This window comes from Arachis stenosperma, chromosome 4 (genome assembly GCF_014773155.1).
Source record: "Arachis stenosperma cultivar V10309 chromosome 4, arast.V10309.gnm1.PFL2, whole genome shotgun sequence".
Taxonomy (NCBI): domain Eukaryota; kingdom Viridiplantae; phylum Streptophyta; class Magnoliopsida; order Fabales; family Fabaceae; genus Arachis; species Arachis stenosperma.
In genome coordinates this window covers 21,645,754-21,666,367 of record NC_080380.1, presented here as the reverse complement: position 1 = coordinate 21,666,367, position 20,614 = coordinate 21,645,754, and the positions used below count along the sequence as shown (strand labels likewise).

At 28.3% G+C, this 20,614-nt stretch overlaps 1 protein-coding gene across 3 annotated transcripts; it reads right to left on the bottom strand.

The window, feature by feature from the left end:
- Positions 1 to 14,684: 14,684 nt before the first annotated feature.
- LOC130973538 (transcription termination factor MTERF5, chloroplastic-like) lies at positions 14,685 to 18,019 on the bottom strand. Of its 3 annotated transcripts, none has more exons than XM_057898119.1 (2): positions 16,614 to 18,019; positions 14,685 to 16,187 (listed from the first exon to the last, which is right to left on the bottom strand). In XM_057898119.1, exon 1 carries the CDS (start codon positions 17,745 to 17,747, stop codon positions 16,653 to 16,655), a length of 1,095 nt encoding a protein of 364 aa, XP_057754102.1. In that variant the 5' UTR covers positions 17,748 to 18,019; the 3' UTR covers positions 14,685 to 16,187; positions 16,614 to 16,652. The 3 variants fall into 3 exon arrangements, with proteins under 3 accessions (XP_057754102.1, XP_057754104.1, XP_057754103.1); XM_057898121.1 differs by having other exon boundaries at positions 14,685 to 15,927; XM_057898120.1 differs by having other exon boundaries at positions 14,685 to 15,253.
- Positions 18,020 to 20,614: the final 2,595 nt, after the last annotated feature.

Below are 20,614 nucleotides of genomic sequence, written 5' to 3'. Positions count from 1 at the left end.
CTTCGGAATAGAACTTTTAGGTTTAGATAGATAAGGGGTTTGTAACGGTGGGAGTTAAACATGTTGGTTGATGAATGACGAGTGATAACATAAATCAACAAACAGAAAAGATGGAATTATAGAAGCATAAAAGAATTGTTATGAGATTGAAGGAAGAAGCCACTTACTTGAGCAAGAAGAGAAAGGAAGGCAGGCAGTTTTAGGGGTGTCAAAAATTCCAGGAGGCGGGGCCGAATGGGGCTTCCATGGTGGGAAATTTTTTTCGTGGGGATGGGAATGGGGAGCAAAATTCTCCCGAGACAGGCGCGGGGACTCGAGCGGGGATCTCCGTCCCATCCCCGATAATTTCCCGAATGTTTGAAATTTCTTAAATAACCTTACTTTATTTTTAACATAGGGTTTTTTAGTAATTTCACCAATTAAAAAATCCTAATCCTATTATTCAGTCTTCCCTACTCACTGTGTTGTTTACTGCGCCATCTACTCTCTATTTCCAATCACAACTCTCTTCCATCTCCACTTTGTTCAAACTCCAAAACTCCCACAGCACCATACACTGTTCTCTCCCACAGCCCCAACTCTCTCCAGTTTTCACTTGATGTTAAAGACTATATCTTATTATTTTTTTTTAGAATAGAAATTGTATTTTAAAATTTTATTTTATGGACTATAATTTACTATGTTGTATTTGTGGACTTATAATCTTAGATAAGATATGTTTGTGTGTTTATAATAGTATTTTCTAGTTTGTTTTTTATTTTTTTGATATTTTTTACTATAATTTTCATATGAATGTTAAACATAAGAGGATGGGGAATGGGGCTCCGCGAAAAATACGGGGAACGCAGGGAATGGGGATGGAGACAATTATTCCCCACGGCAGAGATCGAGGCGAGGATGGAATTAATTTTGGGGGCGGGGATGGGGAGCAGGGAGGCATCCCCCGCCCCCGCCCCCGCCCCGCCCTGCCCCGCCCCATTCACATCTCTAGGCAGTTTAGAGAGTAAAAAGCGAGACTTTGGCAATGGCGTAAAAGTAAAGAGGAAGAGAACTGATTGGAGAAGAGTGGCGACAGGAAAAGGGCATTTTGGGAAAATGAGAAAAAAAAGGTGACAATTTTAACAATGAAAGACGAGACTGGAGATTGAAAAAAAATTAAATGAAAAAGAAAGAAGGCTAATTTTTAAGGTATTTTTTGTTTAGTGTCTAAATTATTTTTATAATAATTTTTAAATATTTAATTTTTTTTTTAATTTTTATGTTTTTAAATTTAAAATTAATTATTTAACTTATAACAATTATTTTATCCACAATAGCAAATACCACAAAAAAAATAAATCACGAAGGAGAAAAAAAAGTAAAAAAGACGAACGAAAAATGGAAAAACACGTGGCTTAGTTGAAAAATATTTAATTATAGTATAGAGTCAAAAGACATAAAATAAAAAATAACAAATAGTAGTAATAATAAAAAAAATCTAAATTTTAAAAAAGATAAATACAATATTTATTGAGATTCAAGCAGTATTTAACTATTTGTAGACATTAAAATTGGTCATTTATTTAGCAATTTTTTTATTAATTTTTTAAAGATAGAAATTTATGTAAAGTTATTTTATATAAAATTTATAATCGAAAAGTATTAGATGATTTAATATTTTTTATTAAATTTTCGTTTTAATGATTTTTAACTATTTTTGTATAAAAATAATTGTATGCAAATTTTTACATTTTAAAAAAAATGTTTATAAATATTCAAAAATGATAAATTTTTTCTCATACGCTAAAATGATTAAATATATATTAATTTTTGAATTAGATAATGATGTGAAATTTTGCAAAACTACAATTCAATAAGTGTATCGAATTGTATAATATCATAGTGAATACGTTGTCGTTTTCACAAGAATTAAAAGACTAAACAATAATAATTAATTGATTATTTTAATTAAACAGATCAAATAAATAGAGAAGTGAGGAATTAAAGTAAATATGTGATCAGAGAGCAATAAAAATACCAAACAGTGAATGTAAAGACAATAATAGTGAGAAAGTTAAAGTTTCAGAAATGTTCACTCTTTAGGAAAACAATCATTATGTTCGTTTATTTGAGGCATGCAGAGATCAGTCACGACAAATCATAAATAATCAAACTTTAATTTCTTGGCAATTCAATTTCTTGACAATTCAATTTCTCTTTAACCTAATTAATCCCTAATTCTTTAGTCAATTATGTAAGAAAAGAGATGAAACATAAATCTGATTTAGTTTCAATAAGATTCAACAATAGTCCTTAAGTTAAATTTTATGTCACTTATTCAAACTAGTCCTAAACAATTAAAACTTAAAAGAAAGAATGATTTTCAAAAAAAATTTAATCTGAATTTTATGTCACTTATTCAAATTAAAGCAATTAAAAATCACAAAATGTCGTACACTCTTTGAAATACTATTCCTAATTAAATTAAAAAGTCATGAGAAAAATTTTCAAGTTAATTCCAATATTACTTTTTTCAAAACAATATTTGGAATTCAAAACGAAGTTAGAATATTTTCCAACAATTCTAAATCTTTAAGGATGAAAAACGAAAACTCAATCATCAACTAGATTAAAGCATAAACCTCAAATAAAGTAAAACATTTTGATTAATAATCTATAAAAAGATGAATAGAGTTTATAACCTTAACAAAAGAGTTTAGTTGTTCATGATACAAAGAAAAACAAAAATTTTATATTAAAAAACGACTGAGAGAAGAGTGAAGTCACATAAATGTTTCTCTTTTTTAAATACTAACCATAAACTTAATTATTTTAGAATTCAAACCAAATCAAATCTAAAATAATTAATGTTTTTCAAATCTCAAGTGAAGATATAAATAATTTTTTATAGTTGACAATCAATGTTTCAAATTATGAAATTTATGTTCAAGCTTCAATCATCAATTCAAGTGCTTTAAAGGATTAGAAATTATTGAAAAAATAAAAAAATAATTGAAGGATCGCAAGCCTTGAAAAAGTAGGCCATGAGTGGTACGTGAGGCACAACATAGCTTGTGTGAAGTGCAAGCCCAAAGTGGAGGTATTGAAGGCCACTGTGATGCTACATGAGACGCACCAACAACCACATGAAGCGCAAGGAAGGAGGGTGCGAGGCGTAGTAGAGGGGAACGTGAGGCGCATGAAAGAAAGGCAATCTCTGGAGATGAGGTTAGTGGTTGCGTGAGATGCAACCAAGGCCAAGTGAGAGTGGACTTGGATGTTCCTTCTATTTTTGTTTTGCTTGTTGCTATTGCTTATTGCTTGCTCATTTTTATTTTAGAAGAAAGAGAGATAGATTTCTAACTTTTTAAATTGTTGACAAATATATCTTTCATAAAATTTAAATACAAAAAGGTCTCTAACTTTAATAAACGGAGGACAATTTAGTTCTTTCATCTATTTGCCTCTTATACACCAAATAAAATTAGCTGATGTGGCTGAAACGATGTCTAGGTGTCTGTTACGGTGCCACACTGAAAGGAGAATAAAGTTCAAAGGACAAATAAGTTCTTGACGTCATTTTGCAAAAAAAGTTCGAAGGACAAATAGGTCCTTGAGAATTTAGTTCATTATACTTCTATTATACTTCTATTATTGAGTTTATAAAATTATACTTGTATTTTAAAATCTAGTTAACTTGTTGTATTCTGCAATTTAAATTATTTGTATTAAAATTGTAGAAATTGAGCTTGTTCTGTTTCTACTTTTTTTCTTAAATTGCATTAGTTCAGTTTTAGTGCATTTGTGTATTATATTAGCATCAGTTCATTTATGCATCAAGTTAGCATTAGTTCATTTGTGCATCATTCATGTATTAAGTTAGCATTAGTGCATTTGTGTATTATATTAGAACTAGTATTTTTATCCATAATAACATTACGAGAATATTTTTTTTAAATTATAGTTCACTTTGTTCTAATAGTATAAATTATGCATGGCACAAAAGATTTATAAAATCAAACTACTTTTACAAAAAAGTCGTAAGTTGACAAAAGTCTCTGGTTAAGAAAACCAAGATATCTGCAGATAAAAAATTAAATAATAAAATTTTTAGTTATTATTTTTATATGAAAAAGTCTAATTTTTTATTAATAATTAATTTTAACATTCATTATAAAAAATTTAAAATAATTTAATGTGTATACTTTTATATTTAAAATATTTTAATTGTAAAGAAATATCGGATGACATATTTTGATTTGTCAAATTACTAATATAAAATATAATTATATATACATTAAAAATAGTAGAGAGAAATAGAAAAATGGAGAGAGGTAGATGAGAGAATTTAAGAAAGGAGTTTATTAATTTTGAAAAAAAAATATTTTCTCTCAATTTTAATAAGAGTGTCATGTGACACATTTGATTATTAAATTAAATAGTAATATATGATACATAATATAGATATATTTCAATTAGATAGTAATATATGATACATATAAAAGCATAGTGAACTAAATTCTCAAGAACTTATTTGTCCTTCGAACTTTATTCCCCTTCCAGCGTGGCATCATAATGAACACCTGGACACCGTTTCAGCCACGTCAGCCAGTTCTATTTGGTGTATGAGAGGCAAATAGATGGAAGGACTAAATTGTCCTCAGTTTGTTAAAGTCAAGGACTTTTTTGTATTTAAATTTTGTCAGGAATGTATTTGTCAAAAATTTAAAAAGTCAGAGACCTATTTATCTTTTTTTTTTATTTTTGATCTTGCTCATTTTTAACACTTTTTTACACGTACCAAAATTTAAAATAACTTTAAAAAATATTAATTAAAAACATTAAAATTTTAATTAATAATAAAAAAATCAATAATTTTTATTGAACGAAATACTAAAAAAATAATTAAAATGCTCGTGCATTAAATACCTTACCTCTGTTAGGTCAACGATATAGTGTGTTTGGATTGTGGTTGGTCAAACTGGAATTTGAATAAAAGCGATTTTATAGAATTGATTTTGGATAGAAATAAGTTTGTGTCAACATGATTTATGTTTGGCAACTCTTTACCAAAATTGATTTTGATAAAATAAATTTTGTTTGGATAATATTAGTTAAAATCACTTTTAGATAAATAATTACTTAAAAGGACATGACATTAAATTATAATATTATTTTTGTATACATGTTTAATTTTTTTTATATTTTTTTCTTATATATTTTTTATATAGTATATTTTTAATACTCTTAGTACTCTTTTTAGTACATTATAATTTTTAACTATTATTATTATTATCTAATGGGATCAATAAATTCTATTATAAAAAGATAATAATAAATATAATACACAAAAATTATAACTATAAAAATATATAATGTCAAATAAAAAAATTAATAAAAAATAATAAAAAAGAATTCATATAGAGAGGAATAATAAAAATTCTATAAATAATGCAATAATATGTATAAAGGATAAAGTTGGTAAAAGAAAAATAAATATTGAAGATATTAGCTAAAAGCACGCTAGTGCAACGGAGAAGCTAGAAATTATTGCTTCTTGTAAATGTGGGTTTAGAAACAAAAATACTTCTGCGTTTGTAGAGAAAAAAATTAGCCAAACAAAAAAATGAAACTTTTAAGAAGTTCTAACGTGCTGTTTTTCTTCAAACTTTGTTACCAAACACACCCATAGCTGTTATGTAACTCAAGAGTCTAGAGTCTAACATAAAAATAATTTTGCACCAAGAGACAAATTAATTCCTTTGTGAAATAAAAAAAGTAAATTGTAGTGTTCATTATTTTAATCAACTTCACATAAATCATCATCATTATCATACCATTTTGAACCTTAGCCATGGCTATGAAGACTGAGCTTTGTCGGCAAACACAAGGGCTGCGTTTGTTTTAGAAAATAGGATAAGATAAGGTATTGAAAATAGAATAGGATAAGATATTAATGGATAGAAATACAAAATTTTGTATTATTATATTTTATTTGACGATAAATTAAAATAAATTATGAAAATTTAATTTATTCTATTTTTTATTTAAAAAATTTGAAATGAAAAATATAATAATAAAAAATATAATTATAAAAAATTAACAAAAATAATAAAAAATAAAAAATAAATTATGTCTCTTGTTAATATTTTTATATTTTTTCTATGAAAATAAATATAAAATACACTAATTTAATATTTTTAAACACATTATTTTTATTTATATTTTTTTTTATTAAATATAATTTTATATTTCTATGTGCCTGTCTCTGGAAACAAGGAGAATTGGAGTGATGACGAGTCCTGTTGAAACTGTAAGTGAAAGGTTAAAGAATATTTTTATATGAATATTTACTGGCCACCTTATCATATCCAACGTGCACTATCGTGTCTTCTCCAAATCAAAAATTGATTTTTATCAACTTAGGGACATTAGATACACGGTGATCATGATTCATGACTACATTTACACGCAAGTATCTTTTTTTTATTTTTCTTCTACTAATAATTTACATTTTATAATAAACTCTAACATATGGAAAAAAATACAAGTATCTATATCTCATATTATATTATGTATTGAAAATAAAGATTTTTTTAAATAAAATAAAAAAATTATTTAATTTCCCAAATAATAAATTTAAATTTTATTTTTTAGAATATAATTTTTTTTGGTAACTAAAGTAAATTCGTCGCACCTCCGGCAAATATAAATTATGGAGTTCGCCGCACCCCGGCAAATTCTATATTAGGTTTCTAAAATAAAAGTATGCCTGTTGGAGAGTGGATCAGAGAGCCACAATTTCATTGTTCACTTTCTTTCTCACTGTTGACATTTTTTCTCTACAATGTGAAGGAATCCGTTGTTATCCATTCATTATGATGGTGAAATAGTGTATGACAAAGAAGGTTCTATCGTTTTTAGATCAGAACAACCGATAATTACCTATATGATACCAAAAATCAACAGTTTAACAGTTTTAAAGAATTTGATATTTTATTCCATCGGGCAACAAGAGACAAAAAGGGTGAAAAAATTTACTACAGATATCTGACCGAAGTAGATGGCAGTTTGTCTTATAAAAGGTATATTACAGTGATATTCTCTCTGTTGCTAGTATATTTATCAGACCACAGTTCTAAGAAATATTTCTATTGTTTTGAATTAGGTACCGTTTACGGGACGACGAGGACGTACGACTTATAAGGTCGTGGCACAACCGATGGACAAATATTCATCTGTTGGAATTATTCGTGTTTCTTGTTGAGTTAGGTGGCCAAGGATCATATGCAAATACTATCGATGATAGTCCGTTGAGTAGAGCTGTTAGACGAACTATCAGAAGGATGATGGTGGATCTAAATATTCCACCCGAGGGTAGTCAGGAGAGGTTTAATGTTGAAGCTCGTAATGTTGACTTAATGGATGACGGTGTTGAAAGTCATTATGGTTCTGCTATCAGGGATCTGATGATGGATCAGTATGAAGTTAACCCCGATGACGGAGACGATGCTGGCGAAGAACCACCTGAAATTCCTGATGATGGTGACGAGGAAGAAGAGATGAACTACTATGGTGACACACAAATTGCTCTGACACAGCCTGCCATTTCTCGATCATATGACCGGCTGGATCATTTCACGAGGTTGAATCTCGATGCAATGACTTCAGATTGGTCGTTTACCCGTGGAGGCCCTGAAGAGGATCCAAGCAACGAGTTTGAGGTTGGACAACAATTTAAGAACAAGGAAGAAGTCATGTTGGCAGTTAAACAGTACATCATCAGGAGGGCTACGGAGTACAAAATAGTAGAGAGTGACCAGTTGAGGTACAATACACAGTATATCCAGTTCGAGCCCAGTTGTAATTGGAGCATACTCATATCATATCGACGGTGGTAAGAAAAGTGTGAAGTTAGGAGATACACTAGTCCTCATACTTGCATGCAAACTTCGATGGGACAAGATTATCGTAGGTTGGATTCGAAGGTGATTGCACAACATATTTTCACGATGGTCAAAACCGATCTAACAATCAACATCAGAGTTCTCCAAGGAGGTGTGGAGAATCACTTTAGTTACAAGGCGTCCTACAGAAAGGTTTGGCTTGCAAAACAGAAAGTCATTGCTAAAATATATGGCGATTGGGAGGAGTCATACAACGAACTTCCTCGTTGGTTATTCGCTATGTAGATGTACTTGCCTGGTAAGATTTATTTCAAGTTTGGTTATTCGCTATTAAAGAATTCAGACGTTTATAATAAGCCCGCTGAAAATGTCTCTTCAGGTACTTGCGTGCAACTAGTGACACAGCCTTGGCCTGATTCTGCCGACACTATCATGTTTCATCGGGTCTTTTGGACGTTTTCACCGTGTGTTGAGACTTTCAAGCATTGCAAGCCACTTATTTCTATTGATGGCACTCACTTATATAGTAAATACGGTGAGACCTTGCTAATGGCCATAGTTCAAAACAGCAACGCAAACTGTGTTGTAGAACTAAGTGAGCTTCACAGTCCACTTGCTCTGTGACTGTCTGTCCTCTGGATTAGGAACAACACCCAAAATCTGCTCACATAACCCCTCAATGATTCATCCCTGATGGTGCTACTCCCACCCATCAATGCATCCACTCACAGGATCATCATCGATCTTGAGTCACAGCTGATAGGCTACGTCCTGCAGAGTGATAGTCATCTCTCTACATTGTAGATAAAACGTGTGGGACTCATGCATCTACCTCTCTATCAATGCCGAGGCAAGTGGATTCGAGGCGCCTACCAAACAGAAACAAAAAATTAAAAAATCAGGAACGGTGAACACAAAATAATCTCATCTCTGTTTATTAATTAAAATAAAATAAAAAATAGCGAAAAAAATGTACCATTCGATCAAGCCTACCAGCAATGTACTCAACGTGATCCAATCTGTACATCTCATCCTCGTAACCTAATAACTGCTGCTCCATCTAAACACGCTCTAGTAAAATAAAATCACACACACTGAACTCAGTTCCTTTTACGTTAACTAAATTATTAAAAAAATATTTAAATCCATAATAACTTATAAACTTACTAATTTAAATTTAACCCAACTAACTGACACCATCAACTAACTAATTAATTAATAATTAACTGAACCCTAAATTTAACTAATTAAGTTTCTTTCTAGTCTAACTTAACCTAATTAATTATTCCACTAATTATCTTCTAATTCAAAACTTAAACTAATTACTCTGACTAAACTAACTAACAATTTACTTTGTTATACTAATTAACATGTTATAGACAATAAACAGCAACTGTACTTGAAAACAATAACATAAAAAATTTAACTAACATAAAAACAGTTAACAGTAAATCTAACTAACATATAAACAATAAATCTGTAACTCTAACTAACATGCAACTTATAATTAGTAATTTTATCTAACATGTAAATCATAACTCTAACTAAGCTAAAAAAAAATAACTCGTAACTCTAACTAACTTATTATTTACGGACTTGAAACTGAGAATGTCATTCACAACGAACTTCACGGACGTCGAAAAGACAGAAAGGAGGAACATAGTAAATTTGGAGGAGAAATTAGAAAAGAAAAGGACAAAAAAAATGGTCCCACCAGGTATACATAGTACGCTGAACTCACCATAGAATTCGCCGGAAGTGCAACGAATTTGCTTTAATTACCAAAAAAAATTGTATTTTCAAAAATAAAGTTCGAATATGTTGTTTTAGAAATTAATGATTTTTTTATTTTATATTAAAAAATCCTGAAAATAAAGAATAATATTAATTGAAAAAAGAAATCCCAACATCTAATGAGCTAAATTATAGAAATCTATTAGAACTGCTAACTTGGTATGATAAGAGTAAATTTTATTAGAAAATGTAAAACCAAATTTTCTTCGTTTTTACATTAAAGTTTTGGCATGCCCTAAATTTGTGCGGAGAAAATTTTTAAGTTTGAGATACACAATTTTACAATTGAGTTGTTCACTAAAATTTCCATTTCTTTAGATAATTAATTATTGGGATAAATAAACTTTTAATCTTCTAAAATTAGCAATTGATAGTTTTGATCTAGACAAAAAACCTTTTTTTTTTCAGTTTCGGTTCGAATTTTTCAAAAAGTAAGCAAAATTGATCTCTATTATTATTTCATATACACATTAATTTGGAAGTGAATACCTATTCTTTAAACCATAAGTATAAAGTTAAATTATATAATAATTCAATTTACTTCTGCTCTTTTAGCAAATGCCACAAAAGAAATGACAGACCAAAACATTTATTTAACCCTCAATTGTTATAGTTAAATTTTTTATATTTAAAAATAAGTTTAATTTTGATGCACTAATACTGTAAAGCATTTTATATAGTCGTGCAATTACATCGTTCGTTTGTATGACTATTTACGCAGTCAATATAAAAAATAATTATTTTTACTGATGTGATGTTATATAATTAAATACATGTATAAAATTACTTTATATTGACAGTGCATTAAAATTAAATTCTTTAAAAATATACCATTTTAAAGTTTTGAATACTAAACGGGTCATTAAACTAATAAAACTAAATATTCAAAGTTCTAGAAGTTCAGTTAAATTTAATATAATAAAACAACATTTATTTAGAAAATATATTCTCAAATACATTTTTAATAAATTTTCAACCAGTTTGCTCCTAAATAATAAGACCCGTTTAATTAGTTTACTAATTTTCGTCGATTCATTTGTCACTAATTTTTTTACTTTAAACAAAACTAATCAAGTAATTGGATTTTAATTATTTCAATTGAACCGGATAATTTAGTACGATGCTTGATTGCATTAAGAGCCTTGAAAAGTGGCAAAAATTACTTTTTTTTATTATGAAAAGTTACATTAATATTGTTTGATATAATTTTAAAAAAATAATTTTAATTTCTCAAAAAATTATTTAAATTTTTTTAAAGAGATAAAACAATATGATTTCTTTTATTCTTAAAAACTGTTTTATCACTCTCATTTTATTAATAAATACTTTTATAATTAAAAATTTAAATATAAAATAATTTATTTATAAACTGTTTAATAAAAATCATTATATTTTAAGTTTTTTTTTTTAAAAAAAATTAATTAAGTTACCAAACTCGGCCTAAAAACTTTTAAGCCAAACTTCATTCTAAAGTAAAAATCTTGTAAAATAAAAAAATTAATAAAATAAAAAATAAAAAATTATTCACTTTTAAATTATCAAACTTTTTACTTTAGATAAACTTAATGCTATAAAAAATTAAAATCAATAACTCAACAGAATAAGACAAAATCTCATGGTACAATACAAAGGTCAAATATAGTGGTCGTCACTCATTTTGGCCAAAAACATTAATTTAATTTATTAAGTGTAAAATACATGATAATTTATTTATATTTATTTTTTTATAACTATTCACCCTATAAAAATTAAAATAATCATCTTTTACTAACATAACAATATATAATTAGATGTAGGAATACATTTTTTAGTTATATCATCAATATATTAAAATTAAATTATAAATAGATATAAAACTATATATATGAAATCATGACTCCCAAGTATTAATACTCACTAACAAAATACATCAAATATAAAAAAGGTAAATTTAAAAAAAAAAACATTTTTTGACGTAAATTTTTTATAAACATGCTAAAAATAAAAGAGCTTTTATGCTTAGAAAAATGTTGGCGACGAGTGGCAATTGTTTTTATATTTTTTCATGCAAATAGCCAAAATTCAAAAAATATATAATAAAAAATATTTTTTCGTGCAAATAGTCAAAGTTCAAAAAATAGAATATAAAAAAGCGGGGGAGGGAGGGAGGAGGAGAGGGTAGAGAAGGGAATAATATCCAAATCCAATTTTGTCTTAATTTTCTTTTATATACCATTTAAATAATTATTCAAATATTTCACAAAAACAAAACAAATTAAGTACACAAATTATTGCCACTTATTTTTAGAGGAAGTTAATTTTTAAGGAGCCACAATATCATTTATTATCTTTAGAGAATTATTTAGTCAAAAATTAAAACTTTTGGAGTCGAAGGAGAAAAAAAAACAGGAATTTACTCAATTATGATAATTCTATTATTATATTACATTATCTTTTTTGTCATTATATTACATTATACTTTGTAATGATGTTTTTCTTGTTTAGTTTTATATGGTATCTCCCAGTTTTGCAAACTAATGATTAATCTGTGATAGCTGGATTCTAACTCCTAACACTTACTTAATCAGATTAGTGAACTAATACTCATGGATGTTATAATACTCCCCTAATGTTTGGAATTTTAAAATTTCTTTACACTATCAATATTGTAACGTGTGTTGGCACAATATTCTAACATGTATTTTATTAATAGAACTTTTATTATATATTGATAACATTTTTAAATAATTAATACCAACAAATTATATTTTTTTAAAAGGTTAATATTTAAAAAATTAACACTAACTTAAAATTATACTTTTAAATAAAAATTATAAAATAATCATAAAATATTAATCTTCCATCTTTATTTATTAAGCAACGTTTTTTTAATTAATGTTCTATTAGTGTTAATTTTTTTACTGAAATAAAATAAAAAATTATTATTTTCCATAACAATTTTTTATTTTTATCTTTTAAGATTTATTTTGTTTTAGAATTTTATAAACTCATTACAGTACGATTTAAATTGTATTGGTATATTTTTATTTTTATTTAATTTAATTTTATTCACATAATTTAAAATTTTAAATTATAAATTTTTAAATTAAAGTTTAAATAAATATAATTAATTAATAACTTAATTTAATTTAATAAAAATAAATGTATTCGTATTATTATATTTATATGATTAATTATATTTATTCGATTTAAAAAAAATAACTATTTAAAATCGTTAATTATAAATTAAAAAATTAATATACTCATATTATTTTTAATACGATTATGTTTACAATACTCTTTTATAGTTTGGTTAATCAACAGTGTATAAAGTTTTTAATTATTTAATGAACCAATACTTCATATATTTTTATTTTTAAATTAGTTTTCTGTAACTGAAATTTCTATTATTTTCTTTATATTTGTTTTACCTCTTCTGCTTTAAATTAAAAAATCCTTTATATTTATTTTACCTCATAGCTCTCTTTTCCAAATCTCACTTCTAACCAAATCCATCACCGTCGTTCACCATTGTCGCCGGTGTCTCGTTCAACGTTACATCTCCTTCATCATTTTTATTGTCGCGTCACCGTTTCAAGCCACTTCGCCTCACTGGCTTAGTTAAATTTAATTTTAGATTTTTATAGTTAAAACTAAATTTAAAAATAATTTTAAAAAAGTATTCACAAATTAAAAAGTAGAATAGTGTTACATTATCATCGGATTTGTAACTAGAGTTGATGTTTAATTCATGAAGTTAGGGTGTAAATATATTTTTGTGACTAAACCCGGACCGATCATATCATTTTGCATTGATTTGAATATCGAATTAGAATTTGATTTCTAAAAAAATAAGAAAAGAAAAAAAATTTTGCAACAAAAAAAAATAAGAATAAAAAAAATGTAAATGATGGTTAAAGTTTGATTAAGGTTAAGTAAAAATTGTATAAATTGTATATTTTTATTTTTTTAATATATAAGATAATTAGCTCAAATCGAGTCCCAAACTCTAAAAAAATTATTATGTGAAATTTAAAATTTTTTATTTTTTCAATAACATTAGTGGTGATTCCTAGATTTTTTAAAAAAAAATATTTTTATCTCAAACTTGTATCTTCTCCTCTTTAAAAAATATTAGAGAGTTAAATTTATTTAATTAAATTATGTATATAAATTATTTAAATTATATTTACTTTTTCTTTAAATTTCAATAATAATTTTAAGAATAGTTTTTATTTTTGTGAATAATATTCTCTTTATAATACTTAAATAAATAATTTTTTTTTATTATATATTTATGTTTATTTTTATGAATTGGTATTTAAATAAGAAGATACAGAACATAAAAAAAGTCACAATATAAATGTATTTTAGTATGTATAGTATAATAAAAATAAATTTTGAGTATAATAGAATGAATTAAGTATAAATCAGTAAAATTAAGTTACAAAATGCTTAATATAATTAATTTTTAAAATTAGAAAGAAGAACAATAATTAAATTCATTCTCTTTATACGAAGTATTTATTTTACGTTATATAGTGTATATATAAATTTAAAATTTTAAAATTAAAGTTAAATTCATAAATATTTATAAGTAATTAATGACATAGAATTTTTTTCCCTTTTAATATGCTTCCACAAAATAAATGATATTTTGGTCTTTTTATTTTAATACATTTAAATAATATTAATACTAAAAGAATATTTTTGTCTTTTTAATTAAATAAAATTAAAATTAAAATTAAATAATTTTAATATTAAAGGGTATTTTTTAGTCTTTTAAAATTAATACTAAAAATATGTTTTGATTTTTTATTTTTTTAAACTTTTTATTTTTTCTAATTATAATGTTATAATAGTTTTTTTAAATGTTATAATAATCTAATATGGATAATATTAATCAAAAAGTGTAATAAGTTCAAACTGGCTTTTTAAGTCTAACGGATCTAATGTAAAATTTTAATCCTAACCCAAACAAATTTTAAATAAAAAATATAAAACAATCATAAATGCTAACTTTTTTTTAACTTTTTAACCGGAGTTTTAGTACTCCAAAACTTTAGGGAATATGCAATTACGTCCCACTAATACTAAACCAACTCAAGTTTGCGTAGGTTTTTACTTTTTTTTACACATTTACTCACTCACACACACTAACCTAGCCAGTAGCCACTGCTAGAACTCGAACTTGGTGTGGTTTAATATTCACATATTCACATGGCTCAGCCGCAAGTTGGTTTACTTTGTAATGATGTTTATTCGTAGCAATCAAGAACCTGTCAGAGTAGATTTGGATAAACTACAAATTGGGCTATCATCCACCCTTCCATTCCAAACCCAAAGAGAACTATTAACTCAAAGCTGAATAAAGCAACTGAGATAAGTTTCTTTCATATCCATAACCTCAAGTAGAATTCACAATTCAGAAAGCTGAACTAATAACTGAATAAACTAATTAGTAGCCAATGAGCCTTAGCTCACATGGCATATCTCCCCTTCCTCACCTCAAAGGTCGCAGGTTCAAACCCGACCGGTTGCAATTAGGGAGAATATTGTGGTAAGTGTGAGGAATGTGTGGGTGTGTTGTGTACCTAGGATTGGGGGTTGTCCAATCCACCGACCAAAAAAAAAAAAACTAATTAGTAGAATCAATAAAGCAAGTTATAGAATCAGACGAGACAGCCTTAGCATTAATTTTTAACCCTTATACCAACATCTAACATCACCTTATAAATAAACAAATCTAAGAAGTAAATCTTTGTGGCTCCTATGATTCTACCAGACTGCCACACTCAAAATTAGCTTAAGTTTTTGTTTTCCATTTTTTCACCAACGGCAAAACTTATACTCTATGTTATAGTGTTATTCAAATGAATTATGATCATACTGCAAATAAGGACAAAACTTTCCCTTGAATCACGGAGAAGCGTCTTCCTCGTAGATAAAAATATTTACTAAAGAGTGTTAGAGAATGAATAACAACAACTAAATCTTGTTCTACTAGATGGATCGGGATACATGAATCAAATGATACCAAATTGACCACTCATAAGGTAAAAAACACAGAACAGATCCAAAGGTAAAGCAAGCTAAGTTTCTTATAAAAACTTAAAAATCTAGTAAAAGAACTCAAAACAGAAAATCAGAAGAAAGATCCTGATCTGTATTTAATATCTCATACACAGTTATCCATCTCAAGCAAGTAGTAATTAGCACCCCTGCGAGGCTGCTACCTGAACTACCATGCTTATGCTGTGCCCAGAAGCTGTCGTGACTCACACCATATATAGGTATACATATGATGACGAATGAACAATTATTCAATCAATCAAACTTTGCTTTCACTTGGTCATCAATACATGACTCATAGTCATATCTAAGCTCAATGAACTAACCTACACCTAAAATAGAGATTTGAGTAGAACCAAGTACTAGAATATCCTTTCAATGAGATGACGCTAATACGAAAATTGGAAGATAATATTGCAAGGGAAGGCGGCAGCAACAACAGCATCCACATATCAGCTAGGTTACAAACAAACAAGAGAAATCAGAAACTGTGTGAACAAATCCTAGATAAACCACCCATTAAAATCTCACTTATGTCTCTATCTCTCTTCTCTCCATTTTACTCTTTCTTCCCTGATTTTTACTCCCACCTACTTGTATTTGTATCTACAAATTTCAGGCGATGCACCAAAGTTGTGTGTCAGCCTATCAGTCCACGTTAAGAATTTGTACTTATGCATCAATCATGTATCAAACACCAAGTAATTGATACACATCAGGACTATGAAGGGAAATGAAGAATGACAACAATCAACAAGCAATGAAATGCAGCGGAAATAAATAAAGTAATAAACCATATCGGTCAAATTAGTCACAATTTAGACAGAGGAAAAGTTAACAATGGATGAAGAGAAAAGAATAAGGTTTAAAACTAGTTGATACCTGATAAAGGAAAAATGCCATAGGTCTCATTGCCTATTATCATGAACATCCTTTTTTCTCATAGTATATCTTACGTAGTTGAGACCTTTCCTCGGTAAAACATTCCACAAACTTGTTAAAGAACAACTCTTCAGAAACATAAAATGGGGTACTTAAATTATCATTCTTGTTTCTCAGACCTCTTGAAAGTAAATACTGAAGAACAAAAGCCCTCGGAATAATCCTTCTCTCCAAATTATATCCAAAAAGCCATGGAAACTTGGCAAGAGCCAAAGGGTCCCAACCTAATTGATTGACCCAAAGTTTCATCACCTCATTAATCTTATCCTTAGATGATAGCATACATAAAGGGTTCCTCCAGAATGCTTGGGACGTTGTTTCTTTAGACCAACCCCAGCTCTTCAAGATATCGACTTTCGCATCCCACAGTGATTTCCGTATAGTCTTCTTGGCTAGCAAAGCTATGGCGAATTTAACCGATGACGGATCAAACCCTAATTCCTTTACTTCATCCACAAGCTTCCTCAAATCAGAAGAATAGAGCACGGACACCCTGGTACGACATAAATGGTGGATTGCGGAGTTAGAGACTCCTGCATCAGCCAACAACTTGACATTTTTCACCAAGCGATGCTCCATGAACAAAGCAGGGAAAGAAGCAATGCAACGGAGCGTTTTCTGATCGGATTGAAAGAAGGTTTTCATCATTCCATAAGTAGGGATTATGTTGTTCTTGAGGCTCGAATGCAAGAATCTAGGGTTCCTAGTGGCTAGCAGAACAATGTCATCGGTGGAAGCACCTTTGGAGGCCAGAAATTGAAACTTTGGCAGGATTCTTTCCGGATTGGCTGAAAGTATCTTAGGTAGCTTGGCAACAATGGAAGCGATTTGGGAATGGGAGAATCCATGGGTCTTGAAGAATGCGATTATTAAGTCTGCCTTGTGTGGGGTCTTGAAACGATGCCGTTTTGATGCGTTTAGAGCAGATTGTGGGGTGAAGCCAAGGTTATTGATGAGGTATGAAACCGTCAAAGAGTGTGATTGTGAAGTGCAGAACATGTGTGGTTGTGTTCTTCGGAATAGAACTTTTAGGTTTAGATAGATAAGGGGTTTGTAACGGTGGGAGTTAAACATGTTGGTTGATGAACGATGAATAGAGAACAACAAATAAAAACGATGGAATTATAGAAGCATACAAGAATTCGTATGAGATTGAAGGAAGAAGCTACTCTTGAGCAAGAAGAGAAGGGAAGGCAGTTTAGAGAGTAAAAAGCGACTTTGACGATGGCGTGGAAGCAGAGAGGGTTCCTTTGGTTGTGGCGAGAAGCCGAGAACCGATGGGATGGGAGAAGCGGGCGAGAGCGAGAGGAACAGGGGTTTTGGGAAAAATGGAAAAAAAAAAGAGGGTGGGGGGAGGATTCACCTAAAGAAAGTAGACCCCATTCAATTTTATGAGGAACTCCTGCAAAGAAGAAATATTCACGAGAAAAAGTATAACTAAATAATAAGAATATTAAATAATGTGAATAATAGATATATTATTTAATTTAATAGGTATGTAGATAATTATATTTATTGTTTTTAATTAAATGATTATTCTTTTTGATTTAGTTTACTCATGTATAATTAATAATGAATAGATATTCAATTTATTAGGTATGCGAATGATTATCCTAATTTTAAAATTTAGAGGATAATTTGAGAGTGAAGTATTTTTTTATTTTATTGAATCAATTCTAAAGTCCATTATTCACATTGTTCACAAAAATTATTATCTATCTAATAAAATCTTATTTATAATTATATGTAATTCAAATTAATTAAATTAACAGTAATCCACTAATAATAAATCAAAATTATTTGTTTTGATATAGATCTATGATATATATATATATATATATATATATATATATATATATATATATATATATATATATATATATATATATATATATATATATATATATATATATATATATATACACACGTACATAAAGAATTCGAATTTATTTGTTTTGAATTATATTTCATCAAAATGCTCCCCTAAATGCTAATTTTAAAGAAAATTTGAACAAAAAAATTCACTATATTCAAACTGTGAATATGAAAAACAACTTAAATCATATCTATCAGTTAAATGGTGTTGTTCATATTGCTTGCAATATTTCATACATGAAGAGGTTAGTGAATGAAATTTAATTTTTTTAAAAAATAAATAATTGTTTGTGATGTTAAGTCACTTAGAATTTTATTATATGTGCTATTAAGATTTTTAAACTACAACAAGGTTTTGATAACCGGACCGGTCATCAAACTGCTATAGTCACTGATTTACTAATTTATTGGTCTAACCGGTCTAACCAGTGGTTTAACCAGAAAAATCGTTTTAGAATAAAAATAATAAATAAATTATAAATAAACATCCTAAAATATCTTTCAAATTTAAAACGCTACACAAAAAATCAACAACCCAATTCATATAATCTTATCAAAATACAAACTCAAAAGTTAAATAGTAAAAAGAAATATCTAAATATTAAATTTTGACTTTGAGGGTTAATAGGATCACTTAACACCTCAGATTCTAATTTAGAAATGTCAAGAGACAAAGGATTATCAATTTCAAAAGAATGTTGAGCTAGTTCAGTTAGAAAATGTTGATCATTCGGTGGTATTATGCTAACTGAACATGAACCTAAACCTTGCAAGATGACCTTTTCGATTTAATCTTAGGCAGTATTGCGTTCATCTGTTGTAAGAGAGCTCTCTTAGCAACAGATTCTTCTTGCTGAGCAAGCCATAAACGGAACCTAGTGTTGTTTCCAAGTTGAGGTGCTGAGCAAGCCATAAACGAAACCTAGTGTTGTTTCCAAGTTGAGGTATCAACATAACAAGTAGTCATTGAATAAGAAAACATAACATATCACCAACTATCTATACACTTTGACTCTCCTTCCACTACCATCATAATCATTCATCAGTTTATTTATATATGGCATTGGTAGGTAGCTACCTTACTCATTCAGCAACAAATAACAGCATAACAACAACAATGCCATAACAAAACAGCAGAATCTTAACAAGTCATTAATCACAAATTCCAAATTCAAAATACTGATTAGTGATCATGATCAGAGTGCCATAACAAAACAGCAGCATAACAACAACAATAGCAGCTTAACAAATCACTAATTAGAAATTTCAAATTTAAAACACTGATCAGTGATCGTAGAATCATAGTGCCATAACAAAACAGCAGCATAACAACAACAACAACAACTTAACAAGTCACTAATCACTAATCAGAAATTTCAAATTCAAAATACCGATCAATGATCGCAGAATCACAGTGCCATAACAAAACAGCAGCATAACAACAACAGCAGCACAACAAGGGAAAAAGAACAATGAAAGTCACAAAAGAAATTAGTAATCCTATTCCTGTTTCATGCATTTAATTACTCATAAACAAAACTCAACTCCACCTGTTAATTTAACCTTGGTCTTATGAAATCATAAATAAGAATACATTACATTGTTCTTTGTTCTAAAATTCAAGCAAAAACACTATCAAAGCCCATATCTAAATTCTGCCTACAGCATTCAACAATATTGCAACAAACAAATTAGGAGCCATCAGCAACTACTAAACCAGTAAAACACTATCAGAGTCATCGAGTAATTAGAAAACACTAAAACAGAGTAACAGAGTAAGTATTACTGTATTAGGTGTTCTGGTTGACATAAATGATATAACAGAGTAAGTTTATTTTAATATACACGATTTAAGTATTTAACAGAGTAAGTGAGTAACAGAGCAATAGAAGTCAGAACCATACATACAAATTTGTAAAATTTCTACCATTAGCAACCAGCAAATCCAAGACAGTACCAAACTTCAAAGTTCAAACCAAGACTGAAGACCGAAGAAGAAGGATTGAAGAACCAAATTTCAAGTCAAGACCCAAGAAAAATTGAAGAAATATGGAACAAAAGTTGAA